This window comes from Tarenaya hassleriana, unplaced genomic scaffold (assembly GCF_000463585.1).
Source record: "Tarenaya hassleriana unplaced genomic scaffold, ASM46358v1 Cleome9, whole genome shotgun sequence".
NCBI lineage: Eukaryota > Viridiplantae > Streptophyta > Magnoliopsida > Brassicales > Cleomaceae > Tarenaya > Tarenaya hassleriana.
Genome location: NW_010971389.1, coordinates 1,840,281 through 1,867,019, shown reverse-complemented (window position 1 = coordinate 1,867,019; position 26,739 = coordinate 1,840,281). Strand labels below are relative to the sequence as shown.

The 26,739-nt window shown below is 34.2% G+C and overlaps 4 protein-coding genes, 1 long non-coding RNA gene and 1 other non-coding gene across 9 annotated transcripts; 3 read left to right on the top strand and 3 right to left on the bottom strand.

Moving 5' to 3' along the window:
* Nucleotides 1-1,174: 1,174 nt before the first annotated feature.
* LOC104803840 lies at nt 1,175-2,611 on the bottom strand. Its single transcript, XM_010527916.1, is given in 2 exon segments — nt 1,175-1,822; nt 1,824-2,611. Coding segments are annotated over 2 exon segments (1,053 nt in total). The 5' UTR covers nt 2,369-2,611; the 3' UTR covers nt 1,175-1,314.
* Nucleotides 2,612-9,897: 7,286 nt separating this feature from the next.
* Nucleotides 9,898-13,114, top strand: LOC104803839 (protein WVD2-like 5). Of its 2 annotated transcripts, none has more exons than XM_010527915.2 (9): nt 9,898-10,006; nt 10,661-10,890; nt 10,976-11,215; nt 11,354-11,391; nt 11,565-11,636; nt 11,783-11,879; nt 11,957-12,028; nt 12,115-12,225; nt 12,320-13,114. In XM_010527915.2, the coding sequence occupies exons 2-9, from the start codon at nt 10,669-10,671 to the stop codon at nt 12,776-12,778; spliced, it is 1,311 nt and encodes a 436-aa protein (XP_010526217.1). In that variant the 5' UTR covers nt 9,898-10,006; nt 10,661-10,668; the 3' UTR covers nt 12,779-13,114. The 2 variants fall into 2 exon arrangements, with proteins under 2 accessions (XP_010526217.1, XP_010526215.1); XM_010527913.2 differs by having other exon boundaries at nt 11,780-11,879.
* Nucleotides 13,115-14,364: 1,250 nt separating this feature from the next.
* Nucleotides 14,365-17,905, bottom strand: LOC104803838 (EIN3-binding F-box protein 1-like). Its single transcript, XM_010527912.1, has 2 exons — nt 17,622-17,905; nt 14,365-17,029 (listed from the first exon to the last, which is right to left on the bottom strand). The coding sequence occupies exons 1-2, from the start codon at nt 17,644-17,646 to the stop codon at nt 15,129-15,131; spliced, it is 1,926 nt and encodes a 641-aa protein (XP_010526214.1). The 5' UTR covers nt 17,647-17,905; the 3' UTR covers nt 14,365-15,128.
* Nucleotides 17,906-20,593: 2,688 nt separating this feature from the next.
* Nucleotides 20,594-23,317, bottom strand: LOC104803836. Of its 3 annotated transcripts, none has more exons than XM_010527910.2 (7): nt 23,120-23,317; nt 22,892-23,040; nt 22,255-22,373; nt 21,637-21,890; nt 21,159-21,246; nt 20,886-20,952; nt 20,594-20,789 (listed from the first exon to the last, which is right to left on the bottom strand). In XM_010527910.2, exons 3-7 carry the CDS (start codon nt 22,356-22,358, stop codon nt 20,736-20,738), a joined length of 567 nt encoding a protein of 188 aa, XP_010526212.1. In that variant the 5' UTR covers nt 22,359-22,373; nt 22,892-23,040; nt 23,120-23,317; the 3' UTR covers nt 20,594-20,735. The 3 variants fall into 3 exon arrangements, with proteins under 3 accessions (XP_010526212.1, XP_010526211.1, XP_010526213.1); XM_010527909.2 differs by having other exon boundaries at nt 22,892-23,014; XM_010527911.1 differs by lacking the exon at nt 22,255-22,373 and having other exon boundaries at nt 22,892-23,014; nt 23,120-23,312.
* Nucleotides 23,318-23,406: 89 nt separating this feature from the next.
* On the top strand, nt 23,407-23,479 carry TRNAR-CCU. The gene has a single exon. It is a non-coding gene; the product is annotated as a tRNA-Arg (tRNA).
* A 2,780-nt stretch (nt 23,480-26,259) lies between these two features.
* On the top strand, nt 26,260-26,721 carry LOC109116248. Its single transcript, XR_002023757.1, has 3 exons — nt 26,260-26,288; nt 26,380-26,511; nt 26,627-26,721. It is a non-coding gene; the product is annotated as an uncharacterized LOC109116248 (long non-coding RNA).
* Nucleotides 26,722-26,739: the final 18 nt, after the last annotated feature.

Sequence of the window (26,739 nt, the reverse complement as noted above, 5' to 3'; positions counted from 1 at the left end):
ATTCAATAATACAAGTATTTATTTTAAAAAGTTATATTTATGTAATTTTTATTTTATATATTCAAAACTCATTAAACTCAGAATGAAGACATCGTCCAAACAAAATTAGATCTCTCGCCGTTGGATTCCCTCAATGAATATATATTCCCTCTCAAATTTTTTGGTTGTTTTGATCATAACATTTTAATTATAACAATTATAATTACAACTGTATAATTTTCATTTTTACTATCATTCTAATTTATATACTAAAATATGACAAAACATAATTGTAGTTTTTTGTGTGTAAAATTATATGAAAAATTGTGTTAAAAGTATATTCCTTTTATAATGTAATTCAATTACATAATTAAGCATATAGCAGTAGAAGAATTAGACATTAAATTTTTACTTATTGAAGTTAATGTAAAATTCAATCATTTTTTGTTTATTATATTATAGTTTTAACTTTTAACTCGGTTATAACACGTCTGTAAATGAAATTATATAAAAAAAATAACCCAATATATTAAATGAAATAAAAGAAAAAAATATTTAAAAATTCTTCAACTTGGAATTTGGTGTAATATTAATTTCTAAATTTGTAGGTACGTCTATTTATTCTCGAACTTGCAGTTTCGCTTAAATCCGGTTTATTTATGATCCGATGATTAAACCTAATTTACATATGAATAGGAACTGGGTCTAACAGACCGGTTCTGCTTACGTGGCATCCTTTACTGATTTGTCTCGACATGTCACACGTCAAGATGATTGATCAATCAATTAGTGGTGGTATGAATGATTATAAAAATATTAAGCAAATTTAGAAATTATTATGTTTAAAAATAAAAATGAATGAATAGACGTACCTACAAATTCAGAATTAATATTACCCCAAATTTTAAAAATTTTCATATTTTTTTCATTAAATAAAAACATTTGTTTGTATGCGTATATACGTATCCCAACTATATATATATATATATATATACATACGTGCACAAATTTTAAAGGTCATATGACGGAATGTTACCATTTGTTTGTGTTGTTATAAATATTTTTTGAGGCGTTGAACCCGAGGGTACTTTATACCAGTCGGAGAATTAATTATACTGGTCGGTGCAAATTAAGATTATGTGTAAATGTTAGGCTTAACCTAAAGTTATGAGTTAAGAAGATGGATGGAACCGAGTTGGACGAGTCGACTCAACAGAAGACTGGGTTTTTTTTGTTCTTCCCAGCTTCTTTTTTCCATATATTAAATTACAATTTCCCTTTGCTAAAACCAAAAAAAAAACTAAAAATTTACAATAAAGCCATTGGCGGTGGGTTTCACGCGCCGCCGGCGGAGTCATTGAACAACACATTCCTCGCCATAGCCATCAAAGGCTCCGCCGCCGCTGGCGAGAATTTCCTGGCGAACAGGAAGGGATCCTTCCGCTTCATCACGGACCAATCAGAGCCGTTGATTCCATCCCCACCGTACCTCAGCCGCGTCATCCTCAGCCGTCGGATAAGCTCAGGCACCACCTCATCCGGCTCGTACATCCGCGGGTGACCGCCGTCGTTGACCGACCAGTCAACGTGGGTTAGAGTCGCCGGGACAAGGCCACGTGGATCCCGCATGCTCAGGAGCGTCGGAAAGTAATTCTCCTCCGGGTAACACGTGTCCTCCCTCACGCAGGGCCTGTCGAACCTCGCCCAGATCCTCCGGTCACGCGCCACCGTACGCGCGTGGACACGGGTCAAAACCCAGAACTGCGACCCGATCCGAAAGTCTTCAAGCTTCACCTCCGGGAGCATCGCGTCCGACCCACGCGCCGCCCACCGGTCGAACTGACCTCTTCCGAGATGAAACCAGGTTTTTGTAGATGAAATCGAACGAGTGAATCGGTACGCAGGAAGGGGAGACAAGGGCAAACATGGAATTTCGCGGGTCGTGGAGGAGCGCGTGAGCGAGCAGCCTACGCGCCGCCGAGGCGAGGGTTGGGGTAAATCGGAGCGAAGGCTTAGAGGGGATGACCCGGTTAGCGAACAGACCCGAGAAAGGTGGGTCGTAATCCCGGGTCGGGTCGGCGTGGACGTAGACATTGTACAGATCCTTGGAGCTTCCATTGAAGAAAATCTCCCAGAGAGGCGCAAAAGGGAGAGGCGTCGTCGTCAGGAACACGAAGGCGACTTTCCGGGTCGACCCGGCAGGCGGATTCGGGTTCACCCGAGAGGCGAGGCGGAGAAGAGACTCGTCATCCTCGGGCAACGGCGGCGGAGAAGGAACCTTTGCCGGAAATTTGTGGCCGATGGGTTCTCGCCGGAAGGTGAATACGACGGCGACCGGTAAACATAGAAGCAAAGCACAGAAGAGTGGCAATGGCGTCGGAGACAGCATTTCTTTCTTACAAGCACATTTCAGTGACTTTGCTTTCTAGAGAGAGAGACAGAGGTACTAACAACACAGAGATAAACATGGGTTTTTCTAGAGCGAGAGAGTGGGGGATTTGTTGAAAGCAATTAATCTTTTGTTTTTTTTTTTACATTAAAAGAGTTTTTAATAGTTCGAGGAAATAAAAGAAAAATTTTAAATGTAGCATTGTAATAGTGAGACAAATTTAACAGTCACACTAAAGATTGTACCTTTCTCGTTTGATTATATTTTAGTAGTTTAGTTATATTTTCATTGGATTATTTTAATTTTATAAACATGACATTTATTTCAATTACTAATAAGTTTTGGTTTGTTTCGAAATTTATTTAATTTTCATGTGTATTTTGATTGAATTAAAAATGTTTATTATTTTAAATAATTTTTCGCACACGTACCATTTTACAATATTTTATATTTTTTAAGTTTATCTTTTCAATTTTTATATTATTTTTGTCGGTTCAATTCGATTTTCACGTATTATATAATTTTAATTAGGAAAAGAATTTATTGTTTACTACAAAAGAATCGGCCCAGAAAAAGAAATAAACGATTACGGACAAGTTGACTCCGTGATTTACGACCGTTCATAGTTTTCCACGTGGCATATTATAAACCGTTGGATATGATGAAATCACGCGTTGGCGTGGCTTTGAGATGTTCCGTTTCCATTTTTTAGCGTGGGAGTTATCGTTGGATATGAATGAGGTGTGTCCACGTGGCAGTCATGCATATGTTTTGGGCCTGAGGATATGAATTTGGGCCTTGGGATGACAACCCTCACGTGAGAACACCATGTTGAACATTTATTAAATAAATCTTTTCCATAAATACTTTAATTTTGAAAACTTGCTTTTCGGTTATCGGATATCATAAACTTTTTTTATGAATAGAATTAGAAAAGTACGTTTAACTTTATTTCTTATTTGATTGTTTTAAAATTCAAATCTTAAATTTGGGGAGAAAGTATATAATCAAAATCACATGATTGATTTTTAATCCCAGAATTAGTTTGAATTTTGATCCAGAATATCCGATTACCAAAAAAAGTTTTCTTGTATTGGATTTGAATTTATTTTTTTCTAAATATTTATTTATTGTAAAATTATTTTGATTCTTTTATTATTTTTATGTTTCGTTTTAGTTCAATTAATTGGATTAAAAATAAAATACACCTAATTAACTTTTAGATTAAGTTAGATGTTAATAAAATTAATTATTTCATATTTAGCAATCAAAATTTACAATTCTAAATATAACCGATGATCATCCATGTTAAATTTCGTCCTAAATTTAATCAAAAAATGAAGTTTATAATATTTTTTATAATATCGACCTAACTAAATCTTCGAAAACCTATATGAATATATTTTTCAGATAGAGATGCCATAATGCGTTAGAAAAAATATTTGCGCCATCTTTTACCAATTGAATCATCTAATTTTGGATAGTGTATAGGATTTTAATTCGAAACACATACTAATAATAATATTTGTTATAAATTGAGACACTTTCATATTGATTTTTGTGGAAACCGAGTGGTGATCACATAGAACGAGAGGGGAAGTACGATAAGATCCATTTGGGTGAGAGAAGGGAGATGTCGGAGTTTTGCTTTGAAACCACTTTTGTCCACACGCACGCATGTCTACGTCCACACCTATGACTAACCCAATGTCAACTAATTAAATTACCAATATTTGAAAGTTATAGAAATGTTATCATTAGAAAATATATATAGTAGTATCATTTGTATTAATAATCAATTTTTATTACAACATCCCTAATAAAGTTTAACATCACAATCTATTTGTAATTCGAGATAAACCATAGAAATATAGATCATTTGAGTTCTATATTCGAACTCGATTTTGGGTTTTTAACAAATAAATTGTTAGAACTAAGGTTTAATATTAGAAAAAACATTATGAAATAAATAATTTGTCATTTTTCTATTTTAAAAAAAAAACAAAAATGGTTGGCTTCGTGCTCCAAATTGTTTATACATAGCATGTCACGTGTGGGTCCAAGGAAAGAAACCGTATCTCATTATAAACTATAAAGTACAACGGAGGAGATGTGATGTTTGGTAAGTGGTGGTAACAATGATAGACAATCATTCAATACCTGTCGTGTCTTTTGCCACGTGTAAGTAAAACACACGTGTCAATCCTCAAAATATTTTAACATGGGCCCTTATTGGGCCTTAAGCTTTTCCTAAACGTAGGGCCCATTAAAATTTAACAGTCCAATTTAGACCCAGTCATGATAGCTTTTCAAGTCGTTAGTGGCCAAGAGCCCAAAATTCGTCCTTTCTATTTTAAATTCTTCTCTCTCTCTTTTTTTTTTTTTAAAAAAAAATATCTATTGAAACTTTGATTAGATTGATTTAAACAGGCATAACACTTAGTTTCACATTCTTGTATAAATTAAATTCTATATTAAAATATTTTATTAGAAGTTAGAAAATATCTCTTGTTTAAAATATGCATAACGGTCTAATTTTTTTCAAGCAATAAAATGGAAATTGTCTCAAATTATATTATTTCTCTATGATGCGACAATCTCCTAATGGGGAAGGTTCCGTGGAATATCCACGAGTACGGAAGATTTTTTTTTTGGTTAACCAGGAGATTTCTAGGTCTCCGGCCCAACCTACGTTTTTCTAGATCCGGAAGCTATCTTTGTAACACATTTAATTGCGCAATTTCTCCCCACATGCGAAGTTGAACGCTTGACCTAAGAACCTTTGGTATAACCGGCCAGTCATTCGACCACAAACATGTGGGTCATTGTACCTAGATTGAGTTGGGTACGAGGTCGGCAATGGGAGAATCCGAGTTGCAAGTTTGAATCGATGGGTTTTCTGTACTCTAGAGAGAGGGCGAGCCGACGAGGGATGCGAGACCGTAAAGGGTGAGATGACGAGACTCGAGAGAGATAAGCAGCAAGAACGAGGGGCAAGAAGGTGGTGGCTAGAGGATTAGGGTTTGCCTATTAACCTTAAAACCGATGTTTTGTTTTTTTTTTCTCTCTTTATTTTTCTCTTGAAAAATCATTTGGGTATTACTTTACTTCAGGATTTTGAGAGAGATGCGATTTAAAAATGAGAGGATGAATTGCAACGTTTTCAAAGTTGTTGCGTATTTGCTCTAATAATAATAATAATAATAATAATAATAATAATAATAATAAATGTAATCGAATTAGAGATATGTTGTGATAAATGGGCAAGGTGGACAGGCAAGAAAGGAACGTTCAACAGTTAAACAGATGATCTTATAATGTGTTTGGCCCCAAGTTGGCTTAAAAGGTGTTTTGTGTCTAATCATGTTGGTTGGGTTTTTAATCACTCCCCCAAAATCGTGTTTGGTTACAGGCGCATGTAGATTCTAGGTTAGTCTTCTTTCTATGTCACGGAATCTTACAACTGTATATATATATATATATATATATATATATATCGAGATTAATCATTTTATATAAAATTAACATGTCAATTTGAAACATGATTACCTCGCACTAACTACAACCACCAATATCATCCAAACAAAACCAGAATATATATAGATCATGCCCATCTTAATCCCAATCTATGGATAAATTATAAATAAGTGCGATGATTTTAGAGAATTTTAAATAGTTTATTTTAGGTCTTTGTCTTTGATGAATATGTAATATTGAATGGAACTAAATAATGTATAATCGTATTTGAATAAAAATCTAATCTAGAAAATAATTGGGTAGAATATTTTTAAATTTAATTAAAATTTTGAAAGGAATATAAAAATATTTGAAAAATAAAAACTATTTTTTCAATAAATAATATTTTAAGTCAAAATAAATTTATTCGATTTCAAACAGAATGGCTGAATAGAGGATTGACATAAAAATTAGGAAATATAATTTTAAAGAACAAAAATAAACATAATATAAATATACAAAAAATATTTTTTGTGTGTGTGTGGAAAAATATATATAAAAATAATTAATTAAGATTTTAAATGAATTAAATTTTTCGAGTTTTTGTTAGTTAAAAACTAAAAAAAGTCTCAATAAAAGTCAAAACCATTTTTTTATATATATTTTAGCTAAAAAACAATTTGTTAGTAGATTTTTTTAATTCTTTATTAAAAAATAATTATGTATATTACTCTAAAGACAAAAATATCCATTATTTTAAACATAGTTTCACACTATCCATATGTGTACAAAAACCAAAAACTAAAACTAAATACCAAAAATAAAAAATAAAAACAAAGAACTCAAAATAAAAACTAAATTCATTCTAAAGTGTATTAAAGAGGATGATGACATGTATAAAACGGGTTTACAAGCAGTGTGTAAAATGATTGATGGTTATGGTAAGGATTAATTATCGATTTAAGAGATAGCTCTCATTAATCGAGATACTCCCGAATGTTATGAAATCCGATTATTTATAACAACCATGCAATTCAAATAATATGCTAATTAATCTAGAAAGAGAGAGAATTCCATTATTTTTGCAATAATTGTTTTTTTTTTGTAATAAAATGTAAACAAAACCTTTTGTTTGGCTATATAGTCAAATAGTTGTCATTTGATTAAAGACTTGACCTACCACATGCTTTTGTATGTATCCAAAGTGAGTTCATATATATATATATATATATATATATAAAAGAATAAAAATGGCTTCAATATATTTTTTATTATTTATTTTATGTATTTTACTTTATTAACTTTCTAAGTCATTCGTATAAAAAATAGATAAAACTATTTATTGACACCAAACGATCTAAATTTATCGTCGGCATTGGCATATTTGTTCCTCCAATCCTTAATCTATAAATGAAAACTAAACAGTAAACACTTAATATCCACATATATAGCTAGTCCTACAATACCGTCGGTCACATAATTAAACTATTAAGTGTTTTCTATTTAGTTTTCATATATAGATTATTTGTTTCCCATATATTGTTTTTTTAGTTATTATTTTTCATAAAAATCAATATTATTTTATGAAATTTAACAACTTGAGGGGAGAAATGAAAATTTTAAGATAATAAAGAGCTCCTTGACTAAACTAAGGATTAATATTGTTTTAGAATCCCCTGTTTATTTAGACGCACCGCCCTTATAAGGCCATCTTTTAATATATATATATATATATATATATATATATATTCTCTTAAATACACTACTTAATTAGCAGCATTTTAATTTTAATTTTTACACGGATATATGGTTAGTTTTCCGTTAATTTTGCTTATGAAATAAAATATTTGCAGGATTTTAATGTTATTCGACCAACTTACAAATTTGTGTCTTTTCAACATGGTTAGTAGTAACACCCAACAAGGTTTCACGGGTTTAGATTATCATTACTCAATTTCTGATCAGTAACATAATTATTGGATCAGTAAAACAGTAAATCGTGTTAATTAACACGTAGAATTATATTGAATAAAAATATATGAAACAGATGTTTCCTGATACTGGAATATTATGTTTCCGTGTTCAGTGATATATATATATCGTCTATTTAATTAGAAGTTTAATCGGGTATTTAGATTCTATAATCCTATTCTTATCCGGTTTTGTAAAATAATTTTTATCTACTGCACGTTTTCAACGTTCCGCGCAACTCGCCAAGCACAAACCATACACATCCATCTACTACACTCATATCATATACATATATACACACACATACACACACCAATATTATTGATGTAACACTATCAACGCAAAAAAAAAAAAAGCGGAAATATATAAATATTTGTTTTGGAAAAAATATCCTAAAAATGATGAATTTTCAAAATAATTCCATATAAAATTTTTGATATGTGATGTAATTTCTATATAAAGTTATGATTTTTTTTATCTTGTGGTATTTCTGTAAAATTTACAAGTTCACGATTTTATAAAAAAATTTAAAAATTTATAAAATTAGTAGATATGTGGAAATATGATAAGATTTATAAAACTCATGATTTTATATAAAAGTAATAAAGTTCGCAATTTTATATGGAATTTTTTTATTAAAAAAAATCGTGATTTTTAGGCTGTTAGTTTATTTCTATATTTTTAATTACATTCTATATATATATATACACACATACTGTTTAAGAGTAATATATATATATATATATATATATATATATATGTACACGCACCAAACAATCCAAACAAAGAATAATAATGTAGACATACATAGTGGTCTAGAATTGAAAAAAATAAAATAAGAGAGAGAATATATAAGACAATGGGGAAATCTCATTTTCAATCATTTGTTTTTACAAAAAATAAAAAACATGGGATGATAATATGATTGATGGATGTACATTAACCATAAATCTCAAAAGTTTTCAACTTATTAAATGAAGTCCTTATAAGGTGGCAATTGAATCTCTCATTGCCACTTTGATGACATATGACTTACCAAAACGAAACTACACATTTACCATTTTCCTCTTTTTTTTTTCTTCTTTCAAATTTTATCTAAAACATATATATATATATATATATATATATATATATATTAGAATGTAAAATTATATATTTGTAGCCTTGGAAAATTAAAAGTTCTAAAGTCACAGACCAAAACAGATATCACATGGGCTTTCTGAGCAATGCTTGTCTTGTTCCAATATATACTTGGATACTTTGCATATCCGTTAGTAATTTTTTTTGCATGTCAGTAATCTTTATTTTTTTTTTAAATTTACATTGTTTTATATATGGAAACTGAAATCAACCTAACAAAAATGTCCACTAAAATTGTAAATATTGCATGTTCAATATAAACTGAACATGATGGAAGATAAATATTTTTTAAAATAAAAATTTTATGTGCAGTCAGCAGTTTAAATTAAATGAAAATTTTAAATAATTTTTTTAAAATTTAATATTCAAAATTATTTAAAAATGACTAAATTAAAATCAAAACAATATTTGAAATATTCATATGAGATTTATTTTTTTAAATATCTAAAAACAACGAAATCTAGGCTTCATAATAGAAAAAAAAAAGTAGCATAATTTCTAGCAACTTCTCATGTTCAAGTTTTTTTAAAAATTTTGGTACAAGAAAATTTTCTTTCATTTATACGTTACATTATTTTCTTTTTTAACCTTTTCACAACAATTATTATGATTTAGGCAAAAGAAAAAGAAACAAAAAAACAACAACTGTTTTCTCGATATATGAATATTTCAGATAATAGATTCAGTTAATCTCAAAATATTCATAATTACTATATGCCTACAAAAATTTACCGGAGAAAATTAGCTGAAATTAATTACTGTGTTTTAATGCTATTCAAGAATTGCTTACAGTTAAAAAGTAATTAACCGCTCCTTAATCCCACGATTAAAAACAAAAAACCGCCTATAACCATAGAAGCATAGCGTCGGAGATTGCCTGATGACGTGGCACTGTATTTCGAACAGCCACTGTAACAATTAGTAAATGTGATTTTATTAAAACAGATCCTTTTTAGATTTTTCCTCTTCTGTTCACCAAAACATAATCTTTGAGGCTAAATCCTCCGCGTCTTCCCCGATTCCTCCGATTTCTGCTTCAATGGGCGTTTGATTTGTTCGGGACGGTGTTAGGTGAGGGAGATGCCGCGTTTATGGTGTTTCTTGTTTTTTTTTTTTGTCTGGTTTTCTCTTGCTTTCCTTGTTTGGTTGCCGAGAAAACTAGAGAGGAAATGGCGGAAAATTTTTGGAATCTGAGTAGCTTGTGTGCCTGCCTGCTTTTGGTTGCATGGTTTTGGTGGCCGGTAGATCGAAGTGGAGCTGCCAGTGATTGATTGGTTTTGTACTTGATTCACTGGGCTCACTACTACACTGGTGGAGAAATGAGATTTGGGGTTTTTTGAATTAGATTTGCTTCTTTCTCGGAATGAGATTTGGGTTTGTTCGGTTTTCAGTGACGAGGAACAGCGTTTTTCCTATTTGGGTTGTTTCGGTTTACCGTAGATCGATTCGACCAGGATATAGATGTTGATGGGTAGATTAGTGAGTAGACATTGCTGGATTTGTAGAAAGTTTCCCTCGATTCATCATTCACTTGGCGAGAAACATCTGATTGCGTAGTATAAGAGCCCTGGTTCTGTGGAGAAAAATGCCTGTTGTATATAGATTGATCTAACTATACGTAGATGCCTTCTTTTAAGTGTGGTTAAATCCTAGTGTTTGCTGAATCTTGATTGATGTTTGGCCATCACTCATGGCAAGTGATAATCCCTTTGTTTGTGTTTGTAGTGTTCATCATGGACTCCAAAAACATCATCGCTGTGGATGGGACAGAATCTGCCCTTGAGAATGGCAGTGTAGCCAATGAAGCTCCAGCTGCAGCCGAAAACGGGGTTGTCTCCAATTGGTTAAATGGGACTACTGGAGAAATCTTGGAGTCCGAATCTGAAATTCGGAACGAGGATTCAGGAAGTCTTGCCAATTTGGGTGGCAGCCAGAACATTAAAAAAGCAACCATGGTTGGTGACCTAGGAAAGCTCATTTTGCTTCTCCTGGTAGACAAACTCTTGTGACTAACACAATAGCTTACCCTTTCCATTGTAGGGCACACAAGTTGAAAATGTGAATGATCCAAAGCATTCTAGAGCGAAAAAGGCTCAAGGAAAGGTCAAGGGTGAGAAGTCCTCTGCTGGCAAGAATGCATCATCGGTCTCAGTTAAGAAGAAGGACAGCAATGAGAAAAATGCAGAGGCCAAGGTGGCTGCATCAAATGGCCCTACTGCACATACGGCAAAGTCTCTTAAGAGCAAATCCTTTAACGATAGGCAGGCTCGTGTCATGAAGGTGACGCCTCTCACCATTGGCCTTTAGGCTGCCTTGAGTTATAATAATCTTGTTCCCTTTTTGTATTGATTTTGCTTTTGTAGACGCCTTGGATTTCTTGAACTGATAGTGTTTATGATTTCTTCTTTCTCACATCAGCATGGACAGCATGACACAGAACCAACTGAAGCTGCCGGGTGGGGACCTTCTTCGAAACTTCTTTGAAGTCTTTAGATTTCACATAGGCTCAATACGAAGAGCCAAAATATTTTCCACCCCGATTTTGGTTTCACAACTCCTATGTGTGTCATTCATTCATTATTTCTTCTACTTTTTGAAACTGAAGAGTTCTTTTATCTCCGTGATGCAGGGAAAAGACTGAACTGAAGCCTCTGAAGAAACAATCCCATGACACATCCGAAGGGGATTCTGAGTCTTCTAAGTATCAATTTTACCTTTCTTTATGTTTTCTGTCTTATTTAATGTGTGAATTGTGCAAGCTGTAGCCTTTCTTCTTTCACTATTGTTTCTCAATTTTTAACCCTTTTTTTAAAAAAAAGTTTAAAACTTGATTGGCCTTTTTAGAAGTCCAAAAGCAGAAGATGGCAAATCTCGCAGAGTTGGTGCCCTTCCAAATTATGGGTTCAGTTTCAAATGTGACCAACGGGCTGAGAAAAGAAGAGAGGTTTGATTTTGCTCCCCACATTTGTCCTCCACATACACAATCAAATAAATTTCATATATCATTGTCATGTTCTGCAGTTCTACACTAAGTTGGAAGAAAAGATTCACGCAAAAGAACTGGAAAAGAATGACATGCAAGCTAAGTCCAAGGTTGTGTTCTGTGTTCTCTTGTTTGTCAGGATGTTTTGGTGCTCTATCTGTTCTTCTTTGGTTGAAATCCTCGGTTTTCCTCGTAGGAAACACAAGAAGCTGAGATTAAGATGCTAAGGAAGAGTTTGAACTTCAAAGCGACGCCGATGCCTAGCTTCTACCAAGAACCTCAGCCACCAAAAGTTGAGTTAAAGAAGGTATTTCTCTGTTACTGTAACATCTATCACATCGTATTCAAGTTTAAGCTGTATATATACACACACTTTTTGTGTAAATTTAACTTGTAAGCAGATACCACCGACGAGACCCAAATCTCCAAAACTTGGGAGGAAGAAGATTGTGTCTGTAGCGGATTCTGAAGAATCCACTGAGCAAACCCCTCGTATCGGTAGGCTGAGTCTAGATGAGAAGGGTTCCAAAATTAGCCTGGGGGCAAAGGAAACTCTCCCAGTTGATTCCAAGAAGCCACATTTGCGCCGGTCCCTCCCCAGGTTGCCCTCTCAGAAAGCAGGTTTGTCCAACGGGAAGAACGAGGGAAAAGCCTTACCACTGGCCAAAGCTGGCGCAGACTCGATGAAAGCAAAACCCGAAAAGACAAAACCTGAGAAAGATGAAGATTCCACCAACCAAGACCAAGCTCCTACAGCCGAGACATCCAATGCTCACCAAGATGCGCGTGATCAAAGTACAAGGGAAGAAGACAAAGCTGAATCTCCCATGGCATTGGAACATGTTCCGGTCGAGCATTAAACTCTCCGTGGTACGATCACCACCCTCTAAATCTCTGAACCTCGTTCTTGCATAAATTAAGGAGCTTGAAAAAAAAACACGGACCATATCGATGAAATGGTCAGAAGATGGAGAAGAAGAACTCGAAAGAGAATCCGGGCATGAAGTTTGTATGCAGGTTGTGCCTTTTTGTTCATGCTTTGTGCGTTTGCTTCCGCAGATTTGTTGCTCATCTACTACATATATTTTCTTCTCGTTTCTTTTTTTAGTAAGCAAAGCTTTCAGTGGTGTTTTTGCACAACGTTTGGTTTTATAATGCTTAAATTATGTTGTTTGATGAAAGATCCTCTTTTTCCCCTTCTATTTATGCTTTTTATTCTTCAAAGATGAATTTCAGAGATTCTGTGAGCTTTCTGTGCTGTTTGAGACATTATTATATATGTATTAGGTTTTGTTGAAGAAACTCTCTTGGACCACATTTTTATTTTATTTTATTGTCATTCTCTTTTGGTTTTTATATTTTGGGAAACTCGTCACTTTTTTTACTGAGATTTAGCAATGCATTTATTTATAAGCGATTCAATATGGTAAAACCTGTATTTTTGAAATTCGGTGGTATGAAAATCATCGAATCTGATATAATTTTGTTTCAAATAATATTGAATTAATAGTCGATCCAAATTAAAGCCATTTTAGAAATTGAATGTCTTTTTTCCAATTCGAACATAACTTAAACTGATTTTTCATACAACAATTCAATATATGTAATTTTTCAAAATTGAAACAAAAAATTTTAAAAAAAATTGAAGCGAATATGTGCTGCTGAAATCCGTCTAATGTTTTTCCCTGTATTCTTTACCTTGCCGTATGATAGAGGGAAAATAAAGAAAAAAAATATTCTAAACGTATATGAATATATTTGTATAGGATGAAAATTATAGCGCGAAAGAAAGTCCAAGACAAATCCAATAAACAAAATATCGGAAATACCAAAACAAAAAAGAAATACACATTAGTAATGTTAATTATTTATACACATGAACCTTTTTTGTGTAGATATCCACTAGTGTTCTATAAACAAACGTAATGTTTCAAGGGCTAAATGTGCAGAATTTTTTAGAGTTGCATTCCACATTGGGACATGGCATTTTTGGTTGCAAAATATTATTTTCGACCTTTTAATCGAATTTCAATTGGTCAAAAAAATAATTTATGAAAAAACTAAGTGATTGTATCCAAAGTTAGGAAGGATCGCCAGGAATTAATCTGAAACGGGCATTTTTCCGATTCCTGCTCATACCAAATTTGCTTGCAAATTTATCAAAGTTATCTCCAAGGGTTGACGAAGAGAGGCAGTGCCTAGTCAGATTCAAATAAAAGTCGCCAATACGAAAACGCGTCTTCTCGAAGGGTTCCGTATCGTTTACTTAAAAAATACCACACTACTCGGCGGTCTGGAAGTGGAAGGTACCAAATCCCCGAGAGTGCAAAGAGACTAATCGAGTTTCTTACGGTCAACGAGAGAGAGAGAGAGAGAGAGAGAGAGAGAGAGAGAGAGAGATCCCATCCAAAGCCACTTCCGACATTATTAACAACATTGTCCCCACTTTAAGGAACACCTCTCATTTGAATAACAATAATAGCATAGTAAAACTCACTCAACATCCCAAAAGGGCATTACTACACATCTGTTTCCGGTTTATCAGATCATTACATAGCCTCTGGTTAAAAAAAACAAGAGGGCTTTGGCAAAAACTTGACCAACAAAAAAAAACAACTCCTCAAAGACAGAAAAGAGTTGTCGCAGCAAAAAGCCAGACAGTTCTCTACGAGATCTGATGGACTTTTGCCACGAAAAAACAGCCAAAGCTAAGCCTCCGAACCAACCAAAGATGCCATTTTCCGATCTATGAACCGCAAAGACGGACGATAACCGAAACAACGTTCCTTCGACTCATAAGCATAAACGCAAAACCCTTCGAGCAAAAACTGACCCGACACAAACTAGAATTCTAGACTAGACATAGACCACCGACACAGAGATAAGGCCTCAGAACCCGGTAACCGTATTCTCAAGGACACCATGGCCTAACCGATGGGGAAACAAAACAGAGTACCTTATCGGAAACCCTGCAAAAAATCGGAGGCCATAATGCCTACTTGGAAAAAGGAACCAGGTGCTGAGCCGAGTGAGGAAAGGCATAGACCACACAGCCTGAAAAAAGACATAACATACCGAGAAACCGAAACTGGACAAATACTGGAAGAGAGAACCTGCATAGCAAACCTTCGAGCCATACTTTGACAGGGAACCCCAATTAGTAGCTAGCTTGGTGGATCCCAGTTTAGTTTTTCTACCTCGTTGATCGAATCAGTAGAGGATGTCACACCTCCAAAGCTGCTCGATCAGGAGGTCCACGTTGGCAGTGGAGATTGATTGGCAATTCTGGACGTTCAATCCCAAAAGGGTTCTACCCAACTTCCCGAGGGCAGGCATGCTCTTGTCAGTGACCATAGAGCAACCCGATAAGGAAAGGATCTGAAGACTGAGCTTGTTGGAGGAAGCCAGGCCTTGGACCCCAAAATCAGTCACAGCACAGTTTGACACGTCCAAGTCACTGAGGATCTGGCAGTTTTCAGCAATTGAGATCAGGCTGGCATCCGTGATCTTGGTGCATCCCTCGAGGTTCAAGGCTTCGAGAGTCCAATCGCTCTGAACAGAGATGGCAGAGACCACTCTGTCGGTCAAATTGGAACAACCGCTGAGGTTGACCTTCACAAGACTAAGCTGGGAGGTCTGGACTAGTTGCAGAAGCCCAGAATCTGTGATCCCATTGAGTCCACAGAAGACAACATCCTGAAGGCGAGGGCAAAGCTTCCCCAGGGCAGCCAGGTTGGCATCACCAAAGCCCGGGCAGTTGCGGATAGATAACGAGCGCAGGGTGTTGCAAGGTGATGACACGGGCAATCCTGTGGTGAGATCTCTAATGCCCAAACAGTTGGCTAGTGAGAAAGCCCTCAGCTTCGCACCACAGTACAAAAGGGAACCAAAAAACCCAAATTGGGTAACCCTGTGGCACTCTTCAAGTTGGAGGCTCTCCACTGACGATGAAGATTTGGCAAAAGAGACTAATCCATTGTCAGATAACAACGGGCATTTACTCAGGAACAACTTCTTCAGGTTAGGACTGCCCTTCCCAACAGCTTCAAGACTCATGTCAGTTAATCCCGGACAGGATGTGACGGTTAATGAATTCAATTTTTGTAGACCGACACCATTACCCATGACCCAGAACCCTTTCTCGCTCACATTAGGCAATCCAGAGAGCACAAGATCGGCGACCGAGATGCCGTAGTGACCAACAACAGCAAGAGACACATCAGTGATTTTCAACATCTGAAGCTTTAGTTTCATCAAGGAATAGGTGGCCTTTGACAGCAGGGATACGATTCCTTGATCCCTGACAAGAGGGCAGTTCTTGATCGAGACTGACTTTAGTTTGGGGCAGAATTGTGCTACAGCTTGAAGGCATTCGTTTCCAATACTTGAACATGACTCGATTGACAGCTCGCTCATGTTCGGACAGCACTTTGCAATCGCGACCAAAGCCTTGTCAGTGACCGTAGGGCAACGGCACAAGTCAAGCTTCTCGAGTTGGGAGCAACCCTTGGCAATCTCCAAGAGACCATTGTCACTGATGGTAGACAGATTCCACAAGGAGAGAACTCTCAGAGAAGGGCAGCCACGTCCAATTGCCCTTAGGCCAAGATCTGAAACCCTGCTGGCAGAATTGTTACCACAGATAGAAAGCTTGCCGAGTCCCCCACGGCCAGTGGTTCCAACAGCTATCGCAGCTAGTCTGACATCGGTTGCTTTCTTCCCTTCTAAGCTCCTGGACAGGTATCCATTGGACTCAACATCATCTTCACCATCTCCCTTGGAAGCCCCGTCCTTGACTTTGTTGCTGATAACTTCCAGCTCATCTTGATGGATGCTGCTCAGAAGATTGAGCCAACGCTTCGAAACCGAAGCACAGGCACACCTCTCTTGGGCCCCAGGCATCCGCCGGAAGATCTCGAAAAGGCACTCATCGGGCAGCACATCGATAGAAACTGGCTCTTGCTCGAACGCCCTGGCAACCAAGGGTGCACTGACACGTGACTTCTTGCGAGGCGGGAAATAAACATCGACGAGACTGCCAAGCGATAGCAAAAGGCTAGTCTCCTTGGGGTTTGGGTATATCGAACCACGAGGGCAAAAATCACTTTCACCTATACAAAGATGGAAACAACAAACGTCAGAAAGATCTGTATTGCGCACTCTCGTGCAAAACATGAAATCATACGAGAAAAATCATCACATCAACGGAGATGATGTGAAGCAGCAAACAAGAACAGGCTCCAAATAATAACCCACGAATCATGGATCCACCGAGTCACCGACCCCACGACAATCCACAGTGCATCTCTTACCAACCACCATCACAGAACATAATAGATCCAAGACCTGTATTCTTTCTAATAATTCGATTTAGCTCCATAAAGCCCAGAAAACTATCACATAGAGATCTATATATCTTTAATGCTTTGTAAACCCCACAAGGAGTGATCAAGCGACCCACGTAGCAAAAACGATTCTATAACCCTAGCTTGTCAAAAACTATCCAACCCGGTAACCTCAGATTCCAGCTAATCAATCATATTTCCTGAACCAAAGCTCAAGATGGCCACCCCCCACCCCAAACTATTTCATCTTTTTTTCCCACAGAGACCACATGCAAACCACGGGGATCAAACAAAAAACAGCCGATCCACTAACTTCCAAATCGAAATCAAAAGAAACAGGATGAGTTCAGGAACATACCAGCGAAGCTGAAGATCTCAGACATGGTTGAAGCTCAGAACTCCGGGGGAAACAGAAACCGATTGATTCCTCAAGCAAAAACCCCTGGAAGGGAGCAAAAAAGAAAGATCCGAGGAAAACGAAGAAGAAGACGATCAAAGCTGCTTCGTTGAGATCACCGAAAGTGAGGAACATGAAGATCAAAGATCATGGGGACGAGGAGAGCGAGGAAACCCTATCAGATAGGGCAAAAAAAAAGGAGAGAGAAAGAGGAAAGAGAGAGGAGAGAGAGAGAATTGGAATGAATGAAGGGTCAGTATGAGGTCAAGATATGCCCTTTATACACGCACTCGGAATCCACATGCAATGTATTTGCGCAAAGAACGTGGATTTTTTCTTTTATTATTTAAAATATATCTGATTATTTATTTATTACTCTGTTATTCCAATGCCAGAAGATACCGAATTCCCCTTTGGGGTTGAGTTTGGGCCAAGCTGAGGGGCTTGTTTGGTTGTCGGTTTATGAATTGGGGTTGTTTGGTTTCTGGGATATCTCTGCTCTCTACCCATTTACTTTTTCGTTAAGGAAAAAACAAACATTGTTTTTACCTTTCCCCCCGGAAAGAACCACCATAGCAACAAAATTAAATAAACATATGACCAAAAATATCTCTAAACTTAAAATAAAAAATTGTACTTAAAAGTAGATAAACTAAATTATAAATCCGAATATCATAAAAACAAATTTATAAGAATATATCTACAATGTTCTGTAAAACAAAATATTTGTATGTTGCTATAACCAAAAATATAAAATGCAAAAGAAAAAACATAGCAATAAGAGGGAAAAAAAGTTGTTCTTGGACTAGATAAAAGAAATTTAAACTTAAAAACAATTTCCAAAATGTGGTATTTTATTTGCATTAAAACATATTAGGGTTACATAATCGATAAAACTATATGAAAAAATCGAAAGTATTCTACTCGGATGTGTTAATTATCAAATTTTATTTGGGGATGATGTTTTGTTTTAGTAAAATTTGTACTTTTAAAAATTGGAGTTTTTGGTAAATCGGAGCCAAGAGAGCCAACATTTTCCAACGGGCCAAGTTGGGTAATAAATTATTAATCCTCCGAGATTTCCAACTCACACCACTTGTGAGACGCCACGTGGGCAGCTAATTACAATTAGTGCCAGCTTAATTCACTCCTTAATCAACTTGATTCCTTTCCCTTTTTATAAAATTGTAAACTACACTTTTTCCCACTTTGAATCAATGTAAATTTAAAGAAGAAGAAAAATATAAAACATGTACTACGTGTAATACATACATACATATATTTATATACGATAAAGATAAAGAAAAATCATGAATTAATTTCATTTGATAAGAAGTTGTTATCCGAAATTTAGAGATAAAAAACAGTTTCGGATTTTGTTGGGGACAAAAAAAATGGAAATAAATGTTAATACCAGATTGGATTTTACTGCAAGTCTTGTACTGATTTTTACAGCTTAGATTATTGTATAAAATTCTAAAATTGATATTTGTGTTTCCGTTTACTTACAATTAAGATTGGTTTTAGAATTAGGGTTTTATTAATTTTAGATCAATATAAATGTAACTAAAACATGATACCTTAAAAATATTCATTTGTATACATATAGTCTAAATAACAAATAAATTTATTATATTATCCTTTATATTACATTCAACCTGTTTATTTATTATATTGAAATAGCATGTTAGAGTTTAAAACTTATTTCTGCAACAGATAATGCGTACAAGGGATATAAAAGTATTAAAAGCTTATTTTATGATTTACAATTATCTTCCTTAGTATTTCTAGTTTCTACTGCATTTTATCTTTGATAAAAGTTACCCAAAACGTTTCAACAAAATAATAAGAATATATTTGTTGAAACATTTTTATATTAATTTAAAATACAATTATATTTAAACCAAATATTAAGTATACCAACCAATTAAATATAAAATTTGATATTAAGTTAACCAAATTCAAATTAACTTTGACCAAATATAAATTTAAAAATACGTATTTTAATTTTTTAGTAAAGACCTAATTCAAATTGAATCTAAATAAAATTCGAAAATATAAGATATTCGTATTTAAAATTTACGCTTACAAAAATTCGAAAAAGGTAGAAATATAATTTATAACCAAGAAAGCGTGAAAATATAACCTAGGCGAGGGTTCAAAAAACTTAGGTGGTGATTTCGTGGAAAAAAAAAGAGAAGAATAGTAAAAATAATAAATTATAAAAATATAAAAAAATAATAAATTATAAAAAAATAGTTACCTCCTCAACTTTAATCTCCAAATGCCTTAACCAAGGCGCGGAGAATTAAATTAAAGTATATAAAATAAATTAATTATCCACAAAATGAGGTTCATGCATGCAGCCATGGAAGATTGTTTTATGACAAATTGCAATAAATTAATTTATTAATGTACCCTGTTTGATTATCGAGCCGGTGGTCCATTTCCGAGAAAATATGCATAAATTGTGCAAGTTGTACACGCGTTGAGCTATAGGTATTCATTTGGGTTCAATCAAATAAGTAAAATTTTAATGCATTTAGTGAATACTTGAATAGTATATAATAGTATCCCAATTCATATAATCTAGAAATTATTTGAAAAACGTTTTTTTTAATGATCGAATCTAATTAAATTTGATATAAAAACAAAACAGATATATTCTATTCTAGTTCTTAAAAAATAAAAATAAAAATATCGAAAAAAATAAATCTAAAACGAAAATGCGAATTGCAATTTCAACCATTTTAAAAATTTCTCTTGAAAAAAAAAATATACGCGTGGACAAATTCAGCAACAACCACAGATGATAAATATGTATGGATACACGTTAGTATAGACTATAAATTAAACCACATATTTTTTTTCATTCCAATGACATTTTTATATTATTTTGGTCGAAAGTTTCTTCAATGAAATGAAAAAGAAAATTTAAGACAAAAAAAATGCAATTAAAGGAATCTAGGAGTTTATTTTTATTTTCAGACAACATATGACCATAAAAGGCACACAGGAAATGGCCACAGACAAATCATAAAAATGGAAAATAAATTGAAATGCGTAAAAGGAATCTCAATCATACAAGCCCTCTTGCTCCCACACATCCACAAGAAAATGTACCATTTCCTGTTCAAAGAATCCAACATTAGTACCAAAGAACGAAGAACCCTCCAGACGAAAAGGAGGATTCTTTGAACAGGCAATAATCGTAAATTCATTCACCTGAAGAGGAATCCGCCGTGGAAATGGCTTGTTCGTGCTCAATAAGCTCTCGTACGTCGTGTTCCAACTGCGAAAACCCATCCGTAAAGCCAAGAAATCGATCCATAAACAATGTTTTTATCTTTTTAACAGTGTATCATCAAGCAGAGTTCAACTAAAGATTTTATCTCTTGTATTATTTTTTCCTTTGGATTCCGATGATGCAAAACCAGATCATATAAAGCACGAGATTTACGTGAACTCGACAAGCAGATTCACGGAAAGGGTTTTCACCTTATTGCAGGCTCTCGAACTTGAGGCTGCTTCCGAGAGTTCTTGCCAGAGAGCCACTGCTGTCTGCTTTGGTTCCACAGAATAAGTCCTGCGAGGGGAGAGAAAAAATGGCGAGTTCTTGCTTCATTTTAGGTTTCAGCACAAAGCAAAGACATCGAACAACAGAAATCTATACGAATCATCACCCGACATTGTGATCTGGACATTTGTTTCGCACGGATACACTTCTGTTCGGATGTTTATCTAAGCGTATACATGTCTACATGCAGATGTGAAATCATGCATTGGTGTTTGTTGGCGTATATCTAGATCTTATATCCTATGTAGCCGGTGAAGTATATGGAAATCAATCATAATATATATATATAGAGAGAGAGAGATGCGTAGATGTGTGTATATATACACACACATTTACCCACCCAGATATATAAAATACTTATGTATCATATCAAGTATATGGTTGGATTATCTCGGTTACCATGATTGACAAACTCTGGATTGTTGCTCGTGCTACTTTGGGGATCGAGAGGAAGGTTCAAAGTGCTAATAGAGGAGACGCTTCCTCGTGATTGCAGTGTGCTGTTTTCCATTTCGCAAGTGCTCGTGCTCCAAAAATCATCTGAAAAACCGGTTTTCTTCACGACCCGTCCTTGGATTTTCAGCCCCTTTGATGGCTCGTCTACTGCTATGACAGAAGGGGTTGGTGGTTTGTTACAGCATCCAAAACAACCTCTGCTCTGTATGGAAAGCACCATCAATGGAGAATGGGGAAAGAGAAAACAAGAAACGATTAGCAGTTCATCTCTTTCTCTGACCCGTCAAATATGAAATTCTCAAATGCAATTTATAATGAACTCAATAAGGAGAAAGCTGTAAACTTTTTTGAAAATAAGACACAGATGCAAGCAAACTGTCCACCCAAATTCATTAACATGATTAAATAGGACTTCAGAGTACTAAAGAATGCAGCTCCTGAACTAAGGATGGAGTTTCAAACCAAAGACTGGTAAGTAAAAAAGACGTAATCATCGCCATAAAGACAGAAGAGAAATCAAACTGTTTTTGTTTAAACCAAAATCAGATTGGTTTTGCTCACTTTGACGAGATTTTGCACTTTGTAGTAAGAGATTCCATCAACCAACTAGGGAGAGCTCGAAAGATAGCCCCCAAGAATTGAAAGAATGAACAAGAAGCAGGCATAGCTTCCTACAGCATCTGACATATACCAAAGGCAAATATAATTTCTGTGACTTAAATCACCAAGAAATGAATCTCAAAAGAGAGTAACGACAAATCCAGAAGGGAAGAACTACAGGAAAAGTAAGCACAGGACATGAATGTCTCCGAGGTTCCTCACAGGACAAGCAAACACTAAGTACAAAGAGATTCGGTTTGATTAGATGCAAGCAAGGTATAATCATATTGGTAAGTTGAGTTTATACACAGTATCTCTCAAGCTTCCCATAGAAAAATGGAGAATAACCCACAAATCTTCGACTAAAATCAATGCCAAGATTTTGACAAGTTAATGATAACAGAACCTAGACACTACCCAAAACAAGCAAACACTGAAAAGAAAGCATCTTTTCCCCCAATTTTCATCTCATCATCCCAACCAAAAGAAGTAATCTTTCTGTTCCTTTACAGTACTTTCTAGCAAACCAAACAGCCCCAGAAAGGGAAACGGAAAATCTCCAAAAAGAAAACGAGAGCGAGAGAGACTAATAACTCACCCCATACAGGCAATTAGATCAGAGATCCAAGAGGGAAGATAGCTTAAAATCTGCATCTACAACAACCAACTGAGAGATCTTATGAGCAAAACTCTAATCCCAGGAAGAAGCAGCCTAACAATCCTGCACCAATACAACGCAATTCGTTTCTTTTTTTCAAGGAAACATCACGAAGGAGATCCAAAGTAGCAGTTTTTGAAGAAACCCAGGAGAAAACCAAACAAAAACCTTAGAAATGGCATGGTTCGGCTAGATTTAGATTAGGGGTGGGGTTCTTCTGGAACTCTTAGTATTCCACCAAAACGAAAAGGAAAGGAAAGAAAAGGAACTTTTTTTCCGGCACTGTAATCAGTCTCAAACCAAGTGGCTCTGCTCCGCTCTCTTTCCCGTTTTGCTTTTTGATTTCTGGATTCTTGAAAAGGAAAGGGAGCTCAAAGTGGTGATCTTTTTCTGTCACTGCTGATCTGGGTTTCTTTCTCCGAAAATGATTCATATAAGATATAATTCTATCTGAAGCGCCTGTAGCTCAGTGGATAGAGCGTCTGTTTCCTAAGCAGAAAGTCGTAGGTTCGACCCCTACCTGGCGCGTATTATAAATAAATTTAATAGTAAACGTAAATATTTTTTGTTTTTTTATGATTCTGAAAATAAATTTACTATTCATTAGCATAGAATTAATTAAACATGCTTCATGAGTTATGTTCTTGTGTGGGCGACCATTGGTAATCTCTATTTATATTAATTATCCTCCCAAAATAGCAAGATGATGAGTGAATAAGAAATCTAATTTTGGGTGGGATAGTTGTAAAAAAACATACAAAATATGTTATTATCCTGTAGTCAAATTTAGCTGTGGGAAGGGACATTCACCCCAAATTTTATCATTCTTGTAGAAGATTAATTAGACTAAAGGTTTGATAAATTTTCTGATTATAAAAAAATAGTGAATAATTAGTACTCCCTCCGTTTCAGATTAATTGTAGTTTTAGGATTTTTCACATTTTTTAAGAAAATAGAGAAAAAGACACATATAACCTTATTTAATGATAAAAATAATGTTATCACTAATAATTTATTGGAATTTGGGAGGGATAAAATTGGAAACTATTGTAAAAAACTATCTTGGAAATGTAGAATGACAAATATTTTGAAACATGGAAAATAAACTAAAACTACAAATATTTTGAAACGGAGGGAGTATTTTGTTTCTCCTATCACTAGTCTATCACAACGTGCATATATAGTTACGCGCATGCGCATCTATATATATATTGGTGGGTGTAATTTTAAAAAATTGTGGTAGGTTAGCCACTGATAATATGCAAAATGATAATTAGTAAAAAGTGAAATTCTATACGAAAATTTTATGATTTAATAAATAGTAAAGACTAAATAAAATATGAGATTTTTTTTAGTAATTGGATTTTTTGTTTTCTCAAGCAAGGAGGAAGCCCATGCCTTCATTTTCCTCATCCCGACATTGCAAAAATGTCCATGGAACGAACCACTTGTGGTTTTATCACTACTTATCATCACCCACCACCATATGGAGAAGGAGAACATGATTATTTTAACTTTTTGTATACGATTCGAATAATGAAACCATAACTGAATTAGAAAATAAATTAAATATGTATATAATCTTCTACATCTAAAACTTTACAAAAGTTTCTTTGCAGGTAAATATATATATATATATATATATATATATTTCACTAATGGACTAGAGAGACCATTGTAGTACATAGAAAGTTTTAATTTCTCCATATTTTTAGTTATTTTTATTATAAAAAAATTATATATTACTATCTATTCGAAGTAATAATATCAAAATGGGTATAATTTCAGATTCGTCACCTGCCATCGGTGAGATCACTTATCAGACAAATACACAAAGAAAATGGACAAAAGGTGATAGAACTCAATAGATGATAAACAAAGAAGAAAGCAGTATAATCTCTGATGCCATATTAAGTTCAGATATTTGGGAGAAAATTGACTTACGTCCTTATTCATATACACTCGAGTTTAACAGAATACGAGTAAAACCAGGAAACAGAAGAACAGAACAAAAGTTAAGACCGTACTCTGTAGTTTGTTATAAAGATCTGGTAACGTCTAACAGAAAAATCGAACTTAAAAAAAAAAAGACTGAACGAACCAACTTGTTATGAATCGAATTCATCGCAAATTAGTTCAACGAAATTACAAATTGCCTTGTGACGAATTAGACTAAAAATAATTTTTTATTTTTAGTAATTTTTTTAAAAATATTATTTTTAATTTTTTAATATTTTTATTTTTTATTTGGCTCGGGCGGAACGGACCGAGCCAATCCGTTTTAAATCACTGATACCTCTAACTTAAATAAAACCACATAACTAATCCAATTAGAAAATAACACATAGAATATATACCATTATATATGTAGAGAGAGATCAATAATAAAATATACAGGTGACGATAAATGGAAAATAGAATATATATATATATATAGCTCAATAAATTTTAATTTTTGAAGAAAAAGAAAAGAAAAATAAATCGTACGTATTTGTCAAGTTTGACTGAGGTCTTATTTTAATGACCAAGAATAATAACACTTATTTTATTATGGAGTAAATTATTTAAGTAAAAGAAAAAAATTATTCTTTACCGTTCTTGATTTTATTCTATTCAATGTTAGATCGGATAATGATCATTTCATATCACTTTATACCATCTATTTCACGTGTATATATAGTCTAAATATTACCATAAAATAAAAATTTATTACTAATTAAATTTTATGTTAAATATTTACTACTTAATTTAGTGGATGCAATTTTAAAAAATAATTAAATTAAATGTATGTATTTGTAATATAGTCAAATGCATGCATGTATACATATATGCATTATTTTCCTTTCTTTTTTCGTTTCATATATTCTTATACAGGGGAGAAAAAAATCTTTTTGAATCAAATGAAACTAAGAAAATCTTTTCAAGTGTTTTACTATCATAAAGTTTCCTTCTATATGTCGCATTCACTTAGTTTCTAAACATATGATTATTTATTATTAAATATATCTAAAAACAAACATGACATAATCATTCCATAATTCTATAAATGAGATAACTATATAATCAGTAAACCCTAAGGCGATAAAACAACCAAATTATTTAAGTAAAATATCGCCTTCAATGTATTGTTAAATATAATAAGATACTCCAATGCTCGCAGAATGCTAGTCAATATCCAAGACATTACCATGTATTAATGTGCATATATGTTATGATTTAATGAATTGGATATCTAATTAATATTTTTTACTTTGGCTATATATATATATATATATATATATATATAGATATACAGAATAATATATTATCCCTCTCCAAGTCCAAGAAGATGAAAATGGTGACGCTTTGGTCCTCTGTTTTCTTTTTTTTTCCTCCTTTCTATTATTTTTTAAAATGTAAATAATTTCTTGTCATATTTTAATATGCAGGATTTCAGCTTGATGAAGTTCTACGTTCTTCTAATTGCATCGTCGTATCATTTCCAAACCGGAGATGGTAGAACTATAAATATCATGGAAATTAAGCACAAGAATGAGAGTGGAGCCGCTGATTATTCTCAAGTAATTAAATTTTAATTTTTTTCTACGTTAATTCCAGTATATATATGTGTTAGAATTTTGCGAGAAAATAATAACAATATATATATATATATATATATATGTATATATTGAAAAGGTGTTTAAAGATGCATGGGAGGAGTTATGCCACTCAAAGTCGGATGGCGTACCAACTCTCTACGTACCGGAGAACGCAGCGGTTACCTTACATTCCGTCAGCCTTTCCGGCCC

Bases quoted from the DNA above. Each gene is read 5' to 3' on its own strand.
- LOC104803839 (XM_010527913.2), top strand. From the start codon at position 10,669: ATGGACTCCAAAAACATCATCGCTGTGGATGGGACAGAATCTGCCCTT. The intron at 11,216-11,353 runs GTGACGCCTCTC...TTCTCACATCAG, and splicing joins GGCAGGCTCGTGTCATGAAG to CATGGACAGCATGACACAGA. The intron at 12,029-12,114 runs GTTGTGTTCTGT...TTTTCCTCGTAG, and splicing joins ACATGCAAGCTAAGTCCAAG to GAAACACAAGAAGCTGAGAT.
- LOC104803838 (XM_010527912.1), bottom strand. From the start codon at position 17,646: ATGTCTGAGATCTTCAGCTTCGCTG. The intron at 17,030-17,621 runs GTATGTTCCTGA...ATCTTTGTATAG, and splicing joins TGAGATCTTCAGCTTCGCTG to GTGAAAGTGATTTTTGCCCT.
- LOC104803836 (XM_010527910.2), bottom strand. From the start codon at position 22,358: ATGCCTGCTTCTTGTTCATTCTTTCAATTCTTGGGGGCTATCTTTCGA. The intron at 21,891-22,254 runs GTGAGCAAAACC...CATACAGAGCAG, and splicing joins AAGTGCAAAATCTCGTCAAA to AGGTTGTTTTGGATGCTGTA. The intron at 21,247-21,636 runs GTAACCGAGATA...CTCCCCTCGCAG, and splicing joins TCCAGAGTTTGTCAATCATG to GACTTATTCTGTGGAACCAA.